Source organism: Pezoporus flaviventris, unplaced genomic scaffold (genome assembly GCF_033815535.1).
Source record: "Pezoporus flaviventris isolate CSIRO_AGI_PZ_B2104156 unplaced genomic scaffold, CSIRO_AGI_Pfla_v1 ptg000082l, whole genome shotgun sequence".
NCBI lineage: Eukaryota > Metazoa > Chordata > Aves > Psittaciformes > Psittacidae > Pezoporus > Pezoporus flaviventris.
The window spans coordinates 462,286-481,318 of record NW_026892630.1 but is presented as its reverse complement, the minus strand read 5'-3'; the positions used below and the strand labels follow the sequence as shown (position 1 = coordinate 481,318).

At 41.2% G+C, this 19,033-nt stretch overlaps 2 protein-coding genes across 3 annotated transcripts in view; one reads left to right on the top strand and one right to left on the bottom strand.

Moving 5' to 3' along the window:
• Positions 1-4,280, top strand: part of ATP2C2 (ATPase secretory pathway Ca2+ transporting 2) — a 31,836-nt gene extending 27,556 nt beyond the window's left edge. Inside the window, exons 21-27 of the mRNA XM_061475071.1 lie at positions 49-215; positions 866-934; positions 1,017-1,133; positions 1,783-1,930; positions 2,524-2,619; positions 2,931-3,072; positions 3,761-4,280. Of these exons, the coding sequence (XP_061331055.1) occupies positions 49-215; positions 866-934; positions 1,017-1,133; positions 1,783-1,930; positions 2,524-2,619; positions 2,931-3,072; positions 3,761-3,870 (849 nt within the window). The 3' untranslated portion in view covers positions 3,871-4,280. The remainder of the gene's footprint in view (positions 1-48; positions 216-865; positions 935-1,016; positions 1,134-1,782; positions 1,931-2,523; positions 2,620-2,930; positions 3,073-3,760) is intronic.
• A 299-nt stretch (positions 4,281-4,579) lies between these two features.
• Positions 4,580-17,898, bottom strand: MEAK7 (MTOR associated protein, eak-7 homolog). Of its 2 annotated transcripts, XM_061475077.1 has the most exons (7): positions 17,275-17,898; positions 14,435-14,665; positions 13,547-13,691; positions 10,276-10,716; positions 8,921-9,039; positions 8,647-8,826; positions 4,580-7,596 (listed from the first exon to the last, which is right to left on the bottom strand). In XM_061475077.1, the coding sequence occupies exons 1-7, from the start codon at positions 17,440-17,442 to the stop codon at positions 7,468-7,470; spliced, it is 1,413 nt and encodes a 470-aa protein (XP_061331061.1). In that variant the 5' UTR covers positions 17,443-17,898; the 3' UTR covers positions 4,580-7,467. The 2 variants fall into 2 exon arrangements, with proteins under 2 accessions (XP_061331061.1, XP_061331062.1); XM_061475078.1 differs by lacking the exon at positions 10,276-10,716.
• Between the last annotated feature and the right edge of the window lie 1,135 nt (positions 17,899-19,033).

The following is a 19,033-nucleotide window of genomic DNA, read 5'->3' as shown; positions in this document are numbered from 1 at the left end:
ACTTACCTCCTCCTGGCTTCAGAGCCTCTCATCTCTCCACTCTCACAGGCTTTGCAGAGGGCTGGTGCTATTGTGTCAATGACAGGAGATGGTGTTAATGATGCTGTGGCCCTTAAATCTGCTGATATCGGGATTGCAATGGGACAAGCTGGTACAGATGTCAGCAAAGAAGCTGCCAACATGATTCTTGTGGATGATGACTTCTCAACAGTAATGTAGGTTCAGTGACTTTCTTACTGTCAGACACTTTATTACTTCAGATACTTTCTGGCTATCCACTGCAACAAGTCTGCTGTGTGACTAGCCCTGGAAATAACACAGGACGCAAGACATGCACGTCAACAGGCAGTAAGTGGAGACACCTAGTGTGTGTCTGGCTCATTTTCAGTCGCGTACACGCGATGACTTTTGTTTCAAGTGGTGGTGACAAAGCTACCTTTCATCTGAAAGCCCTGTTTTCTCATTGCTGTAACTAACTGGGGATTTGAAAGCGCCTGGAAGTCTGGAGAGATCATGACTTGTGCTCTCTGCCTCGTCCAGGAAACTCAGAGTAGACATAATTTGCAATGCTCTGCTGGTTCACACCAACAGAGGGAGTAAACAGCGTAGAGTGAGGCCATAAATAAGTCACAGGCTAGCTTAATGATCCAAGACCAGGCCATATGAACCAGGTTTTCAGATCCACTAGTTCTAATAAAGTAATTTTAACCAAGAACCTGCACTAATACCCTCCTCCTGAGCCAGGGTCTGAATTTCAACTGAAATTAATGCTGCAGAAGGCAACTTGCATTTTGAGTGTCACAGGAAGCTCAATGCAAAATAACATGAGTAGTGGTAATTTAGTAAACTCTTCTCTCCCTTCCAGGAATGCAATAGAAGAGGGAAAGGGAATATTTTACAACATAAAGAATTTTGTCCGGTTCCAGCTGAGCACGTAAGTTCCCCTTTGCTTCAACTCCAGTGAAAGCACCTTCTTGGTGATGCCATGCAGAATAATGTTCTTCTGTGTTCTGCAGGAGTATTTCAGCTTTGAGCCTAATTACTCTGTCAACTGTGCTCAACCTACCAAATCCACTCAATGCTATGCAGATCTTATGGATCAACATCATCATGGACGGGCCACCAGCGCAGAGGTATGGAAGAGTGAAATGAGCAAAATGTTCTTGGTTTTAATATGCCTGAATTTGGCTTAGAAACACGAGCTGTTATGATTTCTTACCAATGTGCCAGTCTTTCAGTAGTCAGATAAGACAAGTTGTACTTTTGCTCCCTCCTGGTCTCTCCGAAAGCATTTATTTGAGGTTTTAAATGTACACATTCAGTGGTGGAATCAATTATTCCACTTTTTGACTAGGAATGGTCCCTTATCCCAAGTGCACCACCTGTTTACTAGTCCTGCAGGTCTGACTGGCAAGGGAATACTGGCTACATGCTGGGGTATATGCCCCAAAATCACAAGACGTGGGAACCTCATCCAACTGCTAATTACAAGTACTGCTAATTACAATTACTACTTCCAGAACATGGAAGAGACTTTTAGCCTCAATCTCATGGCCAGTTCTCCCTCTGTGATGGGATACTGATGTGATGCACCTTGGTCTAATATAAAGACTTTCGGCACAGGTGTTGCAGACAAATCTGGGATGTTATCTAACCCTCCCAGAATACTCCTGCTATGCTCCAAAGTATCACATCCTGCAGATCCATCTTGTTTTATCAGCAGTACTATTTTGGGATGATCTGCCTTAACTAAACACATCCCTCTGCTTCTCTTTGTGGCAGCCTGGGAGTGGAACCAGTTGATAAGGATACTATCAAACAGCCACCCCGACGTATCACAGATACTATACTCAGCAAATCACTGATCCTGAAAATCTTCATGTCAGCTGTAATTATCATCAGTGGAACCCTCTTTGTCTTCTGGAAGGAGGTGAGGAAAATCTGCAAAAGGATCTTGTTTTCATCAGGGTGGAGAACAAAACGAAGGGCAATTTCTGAAGTACATGTGGAGGACTTTCGAGTGGGGAAGGATCAGAATGGGCAGACGGTTAAGAACCCAGGGTAAGCTCCTGGTTCTGCTTCTGCCTTCCTGCATTGCCTCTAATTTGGCGGTTCCTATCTAGAATGGGAAAACTATTACTTGATACAATATCAGTGCTTTAAGGTACTTTTCACCTCCAGCTTCCCAAGTATGTAGAAAATGCCAGGTACATGATTACTATGGATTGCTGTTAGTAAATACTGGCTGTCACTATAACAGTTCAAATAATACAATTTAGAATATTCTTTATAGAAATTCTACATCAGTTTAAGAATTTAAAACTTGGATGATAAGCTCATAACCTCAACAATTAGCACAGAGAAGTTAGTGCTACCTATAATAGATAGATAGAAATATATTTATTCCTTTTTTTTTTACTACTCTTTGACTGGGATTGCTAAAGGAAATATTTAAATCATCTATTGAATCGGCGTACTTTTATAAGGCTTAACTAACCCCTGAATTTATACATATTCTGTCAGAATCCAAAAGGTGGCATAAATCCTCGAACCACAACAATGACTTTTACCTGTTTTGTATTTTTTGACCTCTTCAATGCCCTGACATGCCGCTCCCAGGTAAGATTGCTCTGTCAGCAATAATTCCTTGTTTCAAAACACTACCATAAACATTAGAGCACTAGTATTTTGCATAGGAAGGGGGTTTTTAATGTCATTTGAAGCAGCATGATTTTTATCATCTCTACAAATAAAGGTATCCATTATAGTTCAACTGCAAGTACACTTTCAACTATGTAGCTCTGCCTAAATTAGCATGTAACTTCAGGAGGAAGTTTGGAGTTTACATGCACAGAAACAGGGTGACATTCAAGTACCAATAGGAGATTGGGAAATGTTACATTGCTCATTTTTTCTCCCCCTTTCTCTAGACAAAGTTGATATTTGAAATAGGCTTTTTTCGAAACCGCATGTTCTTGTATTCTGTGCTGGGATCATTTTTGGGACAGCTGGCTGTTATATACATCCCTCCGCTACAAAAGATCTTCCAGACAGAGAATTTAGGAGTGCTAGGTAAGTTGCAAAATAAGTAATGTATTTTACCCATTAAAGCTATTTTTAAAAGCAGATGTGATTGATTGCCAAACTGTTACATGACAGCTCCCAGAAGACTGCTGGTAGGGGAACCCAATCAACAGCTCTTATGCCTATATACATACACATAGCTAAACACAAATAGCAGTAGTATTTAGTGATATTATCCCTGCCCAGGTTTTGAATTTTGATTTACTGCACATAAATGCATGTAAATAGGGGCTTGTGAAGATTTTTCATGAGCTCTCTATGATGATATTTCCCTAGATAATTCTATCTAGAATCATGATGCAGCCACTCCATTTTGAAAAAGCAGTGGGAATGTTTCCTTGCTGAAAAGCAATATATATTTTATCATTTGAATCAGTTTTAAGCAAACTCTACACACACTGTATTCCATCTGCTTTAGGTATGTAGTTAGGAGGAGGGTTCCATGATCCCAAATGATTAATGCAGCGGCTTCACCCACCAAGTGGACTATAGCAACCACAGGTATTTCTTGTCTACCACTGTCATATAATTCTAAAGCTAGCAAAAGCATAGACAGGGTATCCATCTATGGAGTTACACCAGCACAAATATCTGTTGTAGGAAAGTTCATACCTGAGGATCCCTGCCCAGCAGTAAATCCAGCTGTGTTCATATCTACTCTGTTCCCTCTTGGCAGACCTGATGTTTCTCACTGTACTGGCTTCCTCTGTTTTCATCGTGTCCGAATTCGTCAAACTCTGTGAGAAACACTGCTGCCAACTAAAGCACACAAATGGGACGTCATAATTGATGCAAACTTCCTCTAAAGATACACTTGGGACCAAGCTGTGATGCTGGACATTTGAAATGCAATGTTTTCTGACACCACACATCCTTTCTGAAGATACTCCAGGTGAATCTGTACACCAGTCTGTTCCTTCTAATGCTTTACCTAAACTGTTTGAGCTGTCTACAGAACCTCCAGAGCAGCTCATGTTTTAAACTAAGATCAGGTATACTTTTAGAACACTGATCTGTATCTCAAGAATGCTGCGACAGTCCTACACAAAATAACAGAATAGCACCTCTCCTATGAGAAAAAGCTGAGAGAGTCAGGGTTGTTCAACCTGGAGAAGACTCTGGGGATACCTTATTGCAGCTTTTCAGTCCTTAAAAGGGGCCTATAAGAAAGATGGGGATAGATTTTTTTAGCAGGGCCTGTTCCAGTAGGATGAAGGGCAATAGTTTTAAACTAAAAGAGGGAGATTCAGGCTGGATGTGAGGAAAAAATTCTTTACAATGAGGGTGGTAAAACACTAGCCCAGGTTTGCCCAGAGAGGTGGTGGATGCACCATCCCTGGAGACATTCAAGGCCAGGCTGGAGGTGGCTCTGAGCAACCTGATGTAGTTGAAGATGTGCCTACTCATTGCAGGGGTGGTTGGACTAGATGAACTTTGAAAGGCCCTTCCAACCCAAACCCTATGATTCTATGATTCACACCTGTACAGAAAAAGCCATTGTGCATAAACTGCCATTTTATTTATGTAAATCAAAATGATTTTTGTTAATAAAATCTACATTTTAAAATGTTCCTGACAAGTATCTGAGACTCTTGATTTAGATACATTATGTAAAACTAGAAGAATGGAAAAGTCCTGCTTTCACTAGCATTTCCTTTCCTCTAGCCAGTGTTTCTAGATTCCCAGATGCCTGGCCTTGATTGAGAAAGATTCTCATGGAAACTGGGGGGAAATGTCAAACAAAGATTAGAGAGAGACAGTAGAGAGCTGAAGTAGACAGCTACAGTGCCAACCCTGGGCTGACAGCTTTTGCCATGCACTGCAGTGATGTGACTAATAGGAGGAGTGGAAGGTTGATCTGACACACAGTAGTGGATGGATTTAATGGGGAAGAGACTCACTTCAAAAGCACACTAGAATAAAGATGACTCATACATGTAACAGGGACGTTAATCTTTGCAGCTGGATCAGCAGCTGTGTAAAAGTGATTGAGAGATGTTTAGCATAGCTAAGCTTACTGCTCGCAAATGCTTTCTGGATGGTTTTAGATGCATGAACATGAAACACATTGTAATGATTAAACTTTCAGGAGGGAGAGGAGGAAGAAAAGAAAAAAATACTGGGTCTCTTCTGAGCCACTTTTTTTATCTTTAAAGAACAATTTTGAATAATCCCACTGCTAGTTTGATCAGTAGTGTCCTAGTAAATAATGCTTCACAGATATATTTGCTAAAAGTGCCATTAGTGTCAGTTTTCTTCTTTCCGCATGTTAACACCTTCAATTCAAAGTGAAGAGACTTAGATACAAACTTGTCTAAAAAGCACAGTTTCAGAGGTCAAAATGCTATGCTGATTCTCACAAAACGTTTAAACATGATGATTTTGGATTCACAGCCTAGAAAGAACTAAGTATACTAATACTTGAAATGCAAGGAAACCTGGCCACTAAAATATTTTGGTGAAGAGGAGCTTTGTGCATTCAGACTCCTCAGATACAGTCTCCAAAGGTGCCTGCTCACTAATTTCTTTTAAATCCTTGCAAATGGTTTCAGTTTCTGCCTTGCAATGGAAGGAAAAGAAAGTACAGTTGTTTATATTTCCTGTGTTACTGCAGAAATTCAATTACATCTCATTCCTGTATGCCATCACTTCAAGTATTCAGTATGTTTAGTCAGTGCTTGAGTGAAGAATACCTCTGAGACTTATGGTGAGAGTTTGAAAATGTTAAAACAGAAGCCAGCATCACCACCCTTAAAGAGATCATTGTGTATTTACTTGCTGTCTATACAGCACTCCTTACTTTGTACCATTTGAAATTCTAATTAAAATATACAGACAAGAAAAAAATACAGAAGTATCTGTAATTATTTTAATACTTACATTTTTTCTATCTGTTACAAACTTAGGAGACCATCTGGTTTATTTAAGCAAATACAAGATTAAAGAACATTAACTCAGGCCTTTCACAGCATACTCTGTACTAGAACAAATAGCATATATGCCCCAATCATTAGTTCAGGTAGCATACAAAATGTACAGTTGAGTTCTAGGATGTCTGGCTAGATTGATTTCTTCATGCTCTCCTTTCAAGGTTAAATTCATATTGTTTAGTAGAAGTTTTAAAAATAGGATCTATATTAAGGCACAATTGCAGATTATTCAGAACATTACAATCTGGCTCCCTATGAAAAACATCAGGTGGAAAAAAGGGATTGCAGTATTGTATAGACAGTTAAAACACATTTTTTTCTCTAAGCTGCACTGAAAACTCATGCCAAGACAAAGGAGATTCTGTAAGGTCCTTTTCCTTAGGAGAAAGACTGACAGACGTACAAACTAATAACCAAACACAATCTGCTGGGTTAGAAATGACAGTCCCTGGTAGAAATTAGGGCTATTTTTCACAAGTTAATTACACATAGAATTAACAAGTTCAAACTAATAATTACTGGTAGATGTGAACAGATTCAAGCAGAAAAAGCTCTGAGTACAAGAGACATGACAACACTGTTTGCTGACTGGTGAACAGTCAACAAAACAGCAAAAAACCCAACCAAGTACATTTTACATTATGTGCATTTTTTTTTCCATAATGAAGTAATGATTAATTATGTGGAAATAAAGTTTTCTTTAAACATGTTACAAACATAATGGTGATTTAAAAAAATTCTTACAAGGTATCTGCAGCTACTCTTCCCAATTACCTGTGGATGCTTCTTAGTTAATCCTTTTTACAGCATGATCTTTCACTCCAGTCCCAAGTGAGGCTACTAAAGACTGTACCTTCTCTAGACAATTTCAGATGGAGGTGTGGCCCATTCTTAGGATGAATATGGATGAATTACTTCAATGGTTCTGTTCTATTAAGTTTAAAAAGCAATGGAAAATTTCTTAACTGCTCTACTGTGTAATGTAGTATTACAAAACTAAAGACCATATACATACAGTTTTGGACATCTTGAAGCCCACTGTTGAAAATCCGACTTGGAAAACATGAAATTTAATGCTTTAACTGAAGCATTGTGGATTAATAGTAATCTTCATATGGAAACATGTGGCCTAACCTGAGTCTACCAAAGTAAGACATCATTATAGTTTGCATGCAAATAAATAAGTGCAGTTGAGGTATGAGACCTAATCAGCGTCTTGAACAGTCTTTATATATATATATATATATATATATCTATACATATACACATAAATCTTGAAGTTAGTAATTGTATAGGATATTGTATGGGACCTAAATACTGTATGAGACTTAAGCTTTGTCCCAGATAATTAGGTAAATGTAAGGAAAAGAAAAAAAAGAGGAAAAAACATTCTGTTCAAGGAACATCAACAGTCAGGAGGAAAATAAAGGATTTTCATGTTACTGTGATTCTTTCAGTTATCATCCTCATCATCCTCTTCAACGGTTTCTCGTAGACCTTCACTCAGACGACTTTTTCCAGCCATTTCTAATAGGGCCTGAGCCTCAGGATCTACATCCAGGATACTCTTCTTACCCTTTTTCTTCAAAACAAAAAAACAACGTCAGTTTAAAATGTCATTATAAGTGAATCGATATCAGGCTAGAAGAAACAGACATACTCAAAAGTCCGCAAGTAATCTGGTTTGCTAACTTGTCACAACGAAGCATGGATACTATGTAAGTAAAGCATTTGAGATTCACTGTATTACATCACATAATTTTTATTACTGCAGTTATATAAAACAGTCATAAACTTTTCTTAAGATGACAGTGAACTATTTCAAGGTTATTCAGGTTACATGCCAGCCAGAACATCCTGGTTAACCTGACTTCAGTTTAAAGTGCAGATGTGAACTTTTTTTTAAAGAAGAGATTGAAGTACAGTTCAACATTTTTTGTAAGGAATTTATTCTGTTTCTATGTAGAGCTAAGTGTCCAGTAAACAGACAGGGCACATCAATCTAGTTTGAAACAAAATAAAAATAAAATAAGAAAACAACCAAAAACAACACCGAACTGTGCAGACTAGACAGTTCAATAACAGAATAAATCACACAGACAGCAGAGACTGGAAAGTGGTTGCCTGCTCATTCCCAGAAATAATCCAAGTGCAGAAAGACTAGCATAAACTCACATGAGTTTTCTGTAAACCAACAGTAAATTCAAAGTTAATGATAAACAAATCTTTTGGGCTCTCTTCCTGAACTATAGATTAGGCTTTACTAATTGTGAGCTTCCAGTGCTTGCTTTCTAGTTTACAAATAGTGGGGTTTATTGAACCCCTCCAAGGAGGTTCATATGGGACACCATTCCTCAATATCAGAAAGGTCTTTTGAAATTCAGAATAAAATACTGCTCTGCTGACTCTATCACCTCATGGCTCCTGATGTTCTTTCTTGCTAGCACCCACAGTAATTCCACCAGTGTTCTGCCATTTGCTTGCTACAAAATATATGGTACCATAAGGGCCAGTTAAAGAAAACATTATTCATTACAATAGAGAGAGAGTGGTTCATCAGAAAACTGTAACACTAAGTTTTGCACTCATATCTTCCATTCCAATCAGGACACAATTTCACAGGTTCACCTACCCCTGCACTTTCACGGAAGTCTCCCACTGCCCAAACTTCCATGGCATCCAGTGTAAAATCCTCCTTTGCTGACAGCTGGGGACTGTTGTAGGTGGTACATCGAGGCTTTGCTTTACTGTGTCCCTTCCCATAGTCACTGTCTATCCAGAGTCCAAAGTACCCGTGTTGTCCACCCATACCCTGTGAACCAGAGCAGCACACTAAGCACTTGGTACACATGTAAACCAAACTGGGCAAGTTATGAAACCTGCAGTATAAATTGCTTAATACTTACAAGTCCATTTGGCATTGTTTGTTGGCCATGGTTCAAATACATGTAGTGGTCATTATAGGTTGTGTATGTGTAAACAGCAAGAGAGGGCAAAACAGAGAACAGAAAGCACCTATCGTCACCTGCAAACAGAAAAGCGTCTGTAGTCAAGCAACTGGCCAAGCAATATTATGCCTACCAACAGGGTAGGAAAAAAATATTGAAGAAGTGCAACTGAATAAATCAAAGACAGCAGCTGCAATTTCAGAAAGCCAATACCAATCTCCCATCAAGATCTAGACCTATTGTTTATTTTCAGTTAACTCTGTACAGGGTCACAGAAATCAATGTGATTATATGGCTGTGACCAAGGGCAGAGTCAGAGGCATGACTAGTACGTTACATTACTGTGCAAGGGTACACCTATCACAAGTCTGCACTGTGTCATCTAAAACTGGCCAGCTGCTAGACCTGAACAAACTGGTATGAGTGCAGGCTCCCTTAGTTGTGACTATACCAATATATAGATCAGTTTAGGGTCAATGACTTAGAGTACAGTTTTCATTATGCCCAGTTCGGTATTCAGAGGCACTCGTGATATGATTGTCTAGCACACTACATGTGTTAGTCTATCAGGAAAAGACACAAAGCAAATGTGTAATCAACATAACATAATATTGTATTAACGGACTAAAGTGGCAGTTATCAAATACTAATTAAGTACAGGAATTTAGTTTTTAATGTAGCAAAGGTAAGGATTCCCAACAAGACAGATTGCCCAAAGTCCAGAATTTTTTTTTTTTTTTTGGAAAGCCATCACAAAAGTTCTTTCCAAAGAGTTACAGAAAAACCCCTCTCTTCCCCCCAGAGGTTTCAAAGGAACAAGAAGTTTAGCTTGTCCAAAGGATCCTTTTGCTGCTGGGACCACAAAGTCAAGCGCACAAACGGCAGCGGGAGGCTTAACCTTGCTCAGCTCTTCTGAGATGGAAGATTGCCATCTGCTGGGCATCTTATATAAACTCTAACTCATTGCCTATGCTGCGTTTCCCTCATTTCATTTCCAACCTATGCAGCCACGGGGGTTGGTAAGATTTTACTTAAAGGAAAACTTGGTTTATGATCAATATCAAATAACAGACAAACACAAATCAATAATATGCCTGACTGGGTACAAAGCAATAACAACTTAACACGTATTTTATGTTGTTCAAAAATTAGTGTTATTTTTGCCACAGGAAAATATACCTGGAAGTGTAAGAAATACTTCATGTCATAAAAGAAAATAGTGTCCATTAAGTGGACAGGATTCCTGTACCTGTACAGATTAGACAACATTTAACAGAGCCATGAGACAACAGAAACAGAAAAGAGAGTTTTACCTTGAAACTGTGGCTTCACCTCCCAGGAGTGAGATGCAAACCCACCAAAGATATAACCATCTAAGTCCTTTAAGATCATTATGCAAGGACCCTTGTTCACTATATGCGCACATAACTGTGAAAAGCTTTCCCCATGAAGCCTAGAAGAAAATAAAAGCTGCCACTTGTGCTGTAGCTCTGCAGGCAAGTGGGAGTTGATGTATATGATGGATGGGATGTCAAAAAGACTGACAAATCCTCTTCCCTTGATGCCTTTGCAGCTTGGAACCAGGTTGAGTGTGTCTTTGGTTTGGTCTGTGAGAGAATGCAGAACATGGAGGCCTTGCCTGGTAATAACACTGAGGAAAACTGAGATCTGGGGAACTCGGTACACCCAATCCTCAATGACACTTTGATCAAAATTTGTCTCCATCAGCTGAGGACCCACAGGTTTTGTCCCATCTAAACAGTAAGACACACAGCAACAGTAGTAAGTCTCTCAGTCTGGAAAATAATCTGTTGATTTTCAAGTGTAAACACAATCATTACATTATTTTAAAGGACATGAAACCACATGTGAAAGGAGTCAGTGACAGTAAAGTGTCACCTATCTTAAGCAGATGCATCCACAGAGCTGAGAAAAAATTGCCTGTGACATCCACTGTTTGGGTTGTCATGACTAATAAATGTGGATCCTAGTTACAACTTCTGAGATGTTCTTTGCAAGACAGCAAAATCAATTATTACAACAGTGTAAAGATAAAACCTACACTTTGTAAAAGGACATACAGTCATAAATACATGCACATGCATATAAATGCCTCCCACCTGCGAGTCACAGGTATGTTCCATGACAAGTAGTTCTGTACATCCACTTAAAACTGGGACTTCAAACCAAAGGTCTCCTGAATTTCATAGAATCATAGACTAGTTAGGGTTGGAAAGGATCTTAAGATCATCTAGTTCCAACCCCCCTGCCATGGGCAGGGACACCTCACACTAAACCATCTCACCCAAGGCCTCGTCCAACCTGGCCTTGGACAGCACCAGGGATGGAGCATTCACAACCTCCCTGGGCAACCCATTCCAGTGCCTCACCACCCTCACAGTAAAGAATTCCTCCCTATATCCAATCTAAACTTCCCCTGTTTAAAAGTTTTAACCCATTACCCCTTGTCCTATCACTACAGTCCCTAATGAAGAGTCCCTCCCCAGCATCCCTATAGGCCCCCTTCAGATACTGGAAGGCTGCTATGAGGTCTCCAAGCACCCTTCTCTTCTCCAGGCTGAACAGCCCCAACTTTCTCAGCCTGTCTTCATACGGGAGGTGCTCCAGTCCCCTGATCACCCTCGTGGCCTCCTCTGGACTTGTTCCAACAGTTCCATGTCCTTTTTATGTTGAGGACACCAGAACTGCACACAGTGCTCCAGGTGAGGTCTCACAAGAGCAGAGTAGAGGGGCAGGATCACCTCCTTCGACCTGCTGGTCACGCTCCTTTTGATGCAGCCCAGGATATGGTTGCTTTCTGGGCTACAAGCACACACTGCCGGCCCGTGTTCATTTTCTCATCAACCAACACCCCCAAGTCCTTCTCCACAGGGCTGCTCTGAATCTCTTCTCTGCCCAACCTGTAGCTGTGCCTGGGATTGCTCCGACCCAGGTGTAGGACCTTGCACTTGGCATGGTTAAACTTCATGAGGTTGGCATCAGCCCACCTCACAAGTGTGTCAAAGTCCCTCTGGATGGCATTCCTTCCCTCCAGCATATCAACCGAACCACACAGCTTGGTGTCATCAGCAAACTTGCTGAGGGCGCACTCAATCCCACTGTCTATGTCAGCAATGAAGATGTTGAACAAGACCGGTCCCAACCCCGATCCCTGAGGGACACCACTCGTTACTGGTCTCCAGCCGGACATTGAGCCATTGACCACAACTCTTTGTGTGCGGCCATCCAGCCAGTTCTTTATCCACCGAGTGGTCCATCCATCAAATTGATGTCTCTCCAATTTAGAGACAAGGATGTCGTGTGGGACAGTGTCGAACGCTTTACACAAGTCCAGGTAGATGACGTCAACTGCTCTACCCCTGTCCATCAGTTCCATAGCCCCATCATAGAAGGCCACCAAATTGTTCAGGCAAGATTTCCCCTTAGTGAAGCCACGCCGGCTGTCACCAAGCACCTTGTTGTTTTTCATGGGTTAAAACTTAAACATAAGTTTAGACTGGATACAAGGAGGAAATTCTTTCCTGTGAGGGCGGTGAGGCACTGGAATGGGTTGCCCAGGGAAGTTGCAAATGCTCCATCCCTGGCGGTGTTCAAGGGCAGGTTGGACAAAGCCTTGGGTGAGATGGTTTAGAGTGAGGTGTCCCTGCCCATGGCAGGAGGGTTTGAACTAGATGATCTTAAGGTCCTTTCCAACCCTAATTATTCTATGATTCTATGTGCCTTAGCATGCCTTCCAGGAGAATCTGCTCCAAGATTTTGCCAGGCACAGAGGTGAGACTGACTGCTCTGTAGTTCCCTGGGTCATCTGTTTTCCCCTTCTTGAAAATGTGGGTTATATTTCCCTTTTTCCAGTCATCGGGAACTTCACCTGACTGCCATGATCTTTCAGATATGATGGACAGTGGCTTAGCAACATCATTCACCATCTCCTTCAGGACCCACAGATGGGTTTCATCAGGTCCCATGGACTTGCGCATGTTGAGGTTCTTAAGATGGTCTCGAACCAGATCCTCCCCTACAGTGGGCCCAGGGTCTTCATTCTCACAGCCCCTGCATCTGCCTTCTAAGACTTGGGTGGTTTGTTCAATTCATTAGGGACTATAGTGATAGGACAAGGGGTAACAGGTTAAAACTTAAACAGGGGAAGTTTAGATTGGATGTAAGGAGAAAGTTTTTTACTGTGAAGATGGTGAGGCACTGGAATGGCTTGCCCAAGGAAGTTCTGAATGCTCCATCTGTGGCAGTGTTCGGGACCAGGCTGGACAGAGCCTTGGGTGACATGGTTTAGTGTGAGGTGTTCCTGCCCACGGCAGGGGGTTTGGAACTAGATGATCTTAGGTCCTTTCCAACCCTAACTACTCTATGATTCTATGAATACAGGGGAGAAAGATGGTACAGTAAAACAAAAAAAATTCCCAAGTCATTCACAAAGCACTAGGTTTGAAACACTGGTCTCACCATTTCAATTCAAAGATGCAACCTGAAGAGAAAAAAACTCTTGTAAAATCAATGAGTAGCTGAGCTCTGTGCCATTCTAGGATATACTGTATCAGTGCTACTTACCTGCAAGCTTCAATTCTGACAGCAGCTGAGAGGCCATAGCCTTTACTCCACTTGCAGAATCCCTAGTATTCTCTGAATTCCAACCTTTCAGTTCCTTCCTGTAGCTCAGTACATGGACTACAGACATGACCAGATCCTCTGTGAACTTAAAAAGTTAAAACATCACCATTTTGGCATTTCTTAAATAAAATCACCAAGAGATTGAAAGGACTTTCTAAAAGTAAAGTTGTGCAGTATTGATGCTGTAAACCCAATGGCAAAAACATCTCATAGTAAGTCAGAAATAACAGAAATGCTATTTCAGTTTCGTAAGTCTTGAAAAGTATCCTTTTTCAAGACATTCTGCAAATGTTATTTCACAAATCATCTCCATAAAATATGGCGTGAAAGTCCAATTTTTACTGTGGTAGGAGTGAGTTAGTTTTGCAAGATGCCACCCTTTCACCTTGCAAGCTACGTATTTGATTCACACATCTATCCTGCAACTAAAGCTCTAGAAAACACATTCTCAGTTCCCAGAAGCACCAGCCACACCATAACCCTTGCTGGCTCTTCAGTATAGCCAGTCTCAGCACTCTTCAAAAAGAGTTTCTGAAATATCACACAAAACAGTCAGCATATGCCACAAAATCCAGATCCTGTTTCTCAAAGTAGACAATTCAGCATAGGAAGGCCCTCAGCTGAAACAGTCACCCCATATAACATGGTTTGCCTACACTGTTTGTCACAGATCAGCAAGATAGTAGCATACAGAGACTAAAACAAAAAAATAAAATACAAAAGTCAGGAACCCTTGTTTTGAATCTTGTACTCCGAAGATTACCTTCAAATTACCTACCCATTTCTGTTCTCTTAATATCCCCACAACACATTAAAATGCCTGTTTACCTCTTGAATTTGCTTGCCTTTCACAGGCCCTTCTGTATTGGAGATCATTTTCATTATTATGGTAATCTTCTCATCTGCATTCCCTTTTAAGAGGTTTGACATAAAAATTACAAACTGCTCCTTAGCAATCTGTTCATTCAGCCCAGATGATTTCCCAGTCAGGGCAATACTTTTCATTCCATTGTATAACCGAATAGTCATTCGCTCAGGTAATGGCTCCCGTGTATACGCCTACAATGAGAAAAACAGCAAAGAACATATTTTACAAATAAAAAATAACTCATATTTTCCAGCTAATCTGTGCTGACATGTACCACTGTGAATGACGGATTTCAATACCAAGTACCTACTACCAGCAGCAAACTTTTGTCAAAGGACTGGGTTTCCAAGAGAAAAAAAAAAACGGAAAAAACAACTCTGTTTTTATATAGTATCACCTTTTCAATAGTATTTAGTGATTTAAGTTGATTATGGTCTTCTACAAAGGCCATGCACTTCAAGAAAACCCCAACACTGTAAAGTGTTAACAGGGTTTCTGTATGATAACTATGTTTTAAAGGCCTACAACTCTGCCAGGCCAACATCTAAAATTTAAACCTTTGATAGTGGAGCTCAAGAAAACTTTAAAAAAATAAAGAGAAATTAAAGCTTTTTCCACATCTCAGTTTGGCCTTAAGAAATTCCAGGCAATGTGTTTATCCATCATGCACACACAGAAACAATTCTGAGAAGCTTCCATCTGCACAGCAACATCTAATTCAATCATGGAACAAAACTGAGATTGCCTGATTATTATAAGGCATCCCTAATGTTAAGGCAGTCGAAATCAAAACTTATTCATCTAAACTGCATAACTGGCGCTTTGAATTGAATCTAACTGGTATACTTCATCATGAATCACAACACTGTGGGAAAGATCTGACTGGCTTCAAGAAACTCTCACAGTGTTCAAGATAATTACATGGTTTAAAAATAAATAATCTAAAATACGTCCATACACTAGGACATTATTGCACAGCGTCTTCACTGCACAGAGTGTTGTGCATAACATACCAACCTGGATTGACTTTTATGTACCAGTTGTAGCCCAGTGGGGACCATGCTGAAATCAATGGAACTCCAGCTCCATAAAAGCACTCCAGCTGTTACCACCCATCTATTGCTGGCTCAAAACCACTCCTATTGAAGCCACCAGGGCTGTTAATGGCTGGTAATGTGCATATAGGGCAATATTCAATATGCCAACCTCTACCCTGCTTTTCTTGACGTCAGTGGTAAGACTCCCATTGATTTAAGCAGAGGCAGAATTAGCAGCCACAGTCTTGCACATTAGAGTGCTTCATATTGAGGGAGGGACAGTCACAAGGGGTACAGCTGTCTTTAAGAGGCTTTCTGAAAGTACTATATGAGCCTGAAGTGGGACAAGCAGCAGGGAACGTAAAAACCCTGTATTGAAGGGCTTTTTACTTCACACTGGAACAGTACCCACCTACTCCCTACCCTTTCCTACCCACCACTTTGTTGCATTGTTTTGTTATGCTTACAGCTATTACAATGAGTAGACCAGGGGGGCAAAAAAGGACTGTAAAAGTTAATCTTCAGTAAGCATGTAAAAAACACCTCTGACAGTTTAGAATCCTTGTCTGAAATGGCTTCAAGAAAGTATCTGGAGATACATGCTCTGCCTGCTTTCCAAGCTCTGCAGTGCAGCCTGCTCCGGTCCAGAATCCATGTAGTTTCCTTCTAGTAAAGCACTGAGCCTAAGAAGAGTGGTACCTACATGAGGTAATGCTTGGGGCCTCACCAATATGACCAGACTCTTGCTAGACCAACCTAGCTAAGGCATGAACACAAACACCTCAAACAACTGCCACAATCAACCTAGCTGAGGCAAGAGCACAGACACCTTTGAGGTAGGCATTCCACTGCAAAAGGCCTGCACTGAGGAATTAGGCATCTACAGTCTTTCAAAAGATACTAAGTTTGCAAACAGAAAAGCAGGAAAAGACAAACGTTTATTGAAGATCATATTTGATCTACGGGCAAAACTAGAAAAGGAACTTCTTCCAGGTCCCAAATAACAGACACCAAGAACCAGATTGTTGGATGTACTAGGGCTGAAAAGCTGTGCAGCAGCACCGCCACTATTTCCAAACTGGTGGTGGTCCATAAACAGCCAGGCTGGAAGAAGACTAAAGCTGGGCTGCTAAATGTCTTAAAATAACCTGCTTCTTTCACCAAGTTTTAATTTGATTCCATTAACTGTGCAACATATATGAAAACGCACTTATACTATTACATTCATTTGGCCACTTGATTCCTGCCTAACTGAAGTTATCAAGTATTGCAACAAATCATTTTCCTCTTCCTTCTTGATTAGAAAATGAATGCAAAGTTAATCAGAAAGCATAATGTATGTTAATCACCTAAACCAGAGAGACACAGCTTAATCAAGCAAAACTGAATCCTCTGCTTTTAATGTAAGTTAAAAGATTAGAGACAGTGATGCAACTGAGGAAAACATAACCAAATACAAACCAACTATGTGACAGCTTCTCAAGCAGACTCCAGGGGGAAGAGTATTAATTTTCATATATCCCAACTTAGTTCAGAATCAGGAAAGCTGCAAATTGACCAAACAGTGCAATTTAAAACAACCAATACAAACCTGAAAGTCACTACTCATGTTAAACTGAAAGAAAAAGTTTAATATTCATTCTGCCTCAGAACATAGTATTAAATTGAAAAAAAGCAACCCTTAAAAAGTAACTATTGCCATGTCTTTAGTTCTTTCTGGAATTATGTTCAATGCAGATATATCAGGAATAATATTGTCTTGCCTGTAGTGCTGCCAGAGTCACAGTCTTCTTTGGAGCTTTGCTATTTTTTCCTGCAGCTGAACCACTCAATCCTGATACGGTGTCAAATACTCCATCAATATCAGACTGCTCCTCAGGAAGGAATCTGGAAAGGTAATTCTGATACACATTGCTTTCTGCATTTCCCATCTTTTCAACCTGTAGCAAAGGAAAAGGAATAAAAAAAGCAGTAAACAGAAAGGTATCGCAGTGGCCATGTCAAACAGACTAACATACCAGTGCAAGTTTTACCAGAGGAAATTACCAGCCTTCTAGAAAATTATAAACTACTGTTTATTCTCTGTATCCACTGAGACTTAATGAACTTGAGGAACACCAGCAACTGTACTTTAAAAATGTCCAATCTGCTAGCTGTTTGCTAAACCCACCCTGTTTACAAATTCAAACCTCATTTGGGTCTTATCAAATGGAAAAAACGATACGATCTAATGATTAAATTAGCTTGTAGAAAGTGACCACGAGTCTGTCAACTGGAATACATCAGTAATGCAAAGGGAATAGCCTGATTATGGATTATTTATGACAGGTTATGCTACATCTTTCTGATGCATTAACGGACTGAAGCTAATAAGATGTGGCACTAAAACACCAGAGATGAGATTGGAATGTTTTTTCTAAGTATGCAATTCAAAACTCATTCAAAAAGCAGCCAAGAAACACAGTAATAAAAATACTTAGGATCACGACCCATGAAAAACACATAGCTTCATAAGCAGTCAGTTGTTGAGAGCTTGTACCCACAGAATTAAGGCTGGCTGAGGTGTTGATTTGGGGGGGGGGGGGGGGGGGTGTTAGGTTTTAGACATTTAATGGTACCACTGTGATTTCCCTCACTGTTTCGGGATTCACCTGCACTACGGAGACTAAATTTTTAGGCCTGAAAATTAGTAGGGCCTGAAATCTCAAATTCCACCATTACCGTAAATGGCCTTCCCATCTATCTAGGGTGGACACGCTCCTGGGGTGGCAAAATAAAAAAGGTGGGAAACGGAATAAAACACCCTTCAACGGTTTCCTTTCCATATATTCCATGTCCTTTCTGGCACCTCACTTTTGGTTCAGGATTCCCAGTTCCACAGAAACCTCTTTCTGCAGACAAGCCCATCGCACAGCCCTTCAGCAGCCTCACAAGGGCTCTGTCCAGCCTAATCCAGTCTTTCTGCCCTTAACCTGATGCTGACTTTGACAAACTACTGCACGGAGGAGGCTGGCCAGGAGCCTTTTACCTTGGCTGAACAGCACAGGAGCTAAACGCTTGCTCGCCTGCGAGGAAGATACGGATCGTAGGGTAAACACCAGAGTCAATGGAGACGACTGTAACCTGGAAGACGAACCATGCACCCCTTAACTCAGCGCTCCGCTGCAGAAAGGGGGTCCCCGACCCCTCTGCCACAGCCCGAGGATGCCCAAGTGGGGAAGCTCCGCCGCGGCCCAGGGGCTGTCTCCGCAGCGGGGCCGAGGCCCGGTGCTCACGCACGGAGCTCCCCGCACCGGAATCGGCAGAAAGCCGGGCAAAAGGCTGCGCGGTTCGCCCTTCTGCTGGTTTATTTCCCGGTACGCTTAGCTCATCCCTCCCACACGGCTGGCAGCGGGCCCGGCGTGTTCCCGTTCCCTCTCCCTCCCCGCCATCCCGGCGACAACGCAGAGCGGGAGGCGAGCGACCCCCGCTCCGGGACGGGGTGAGGCGGACGGCAGGACCACCCCTTCGCTTACCGGCAGC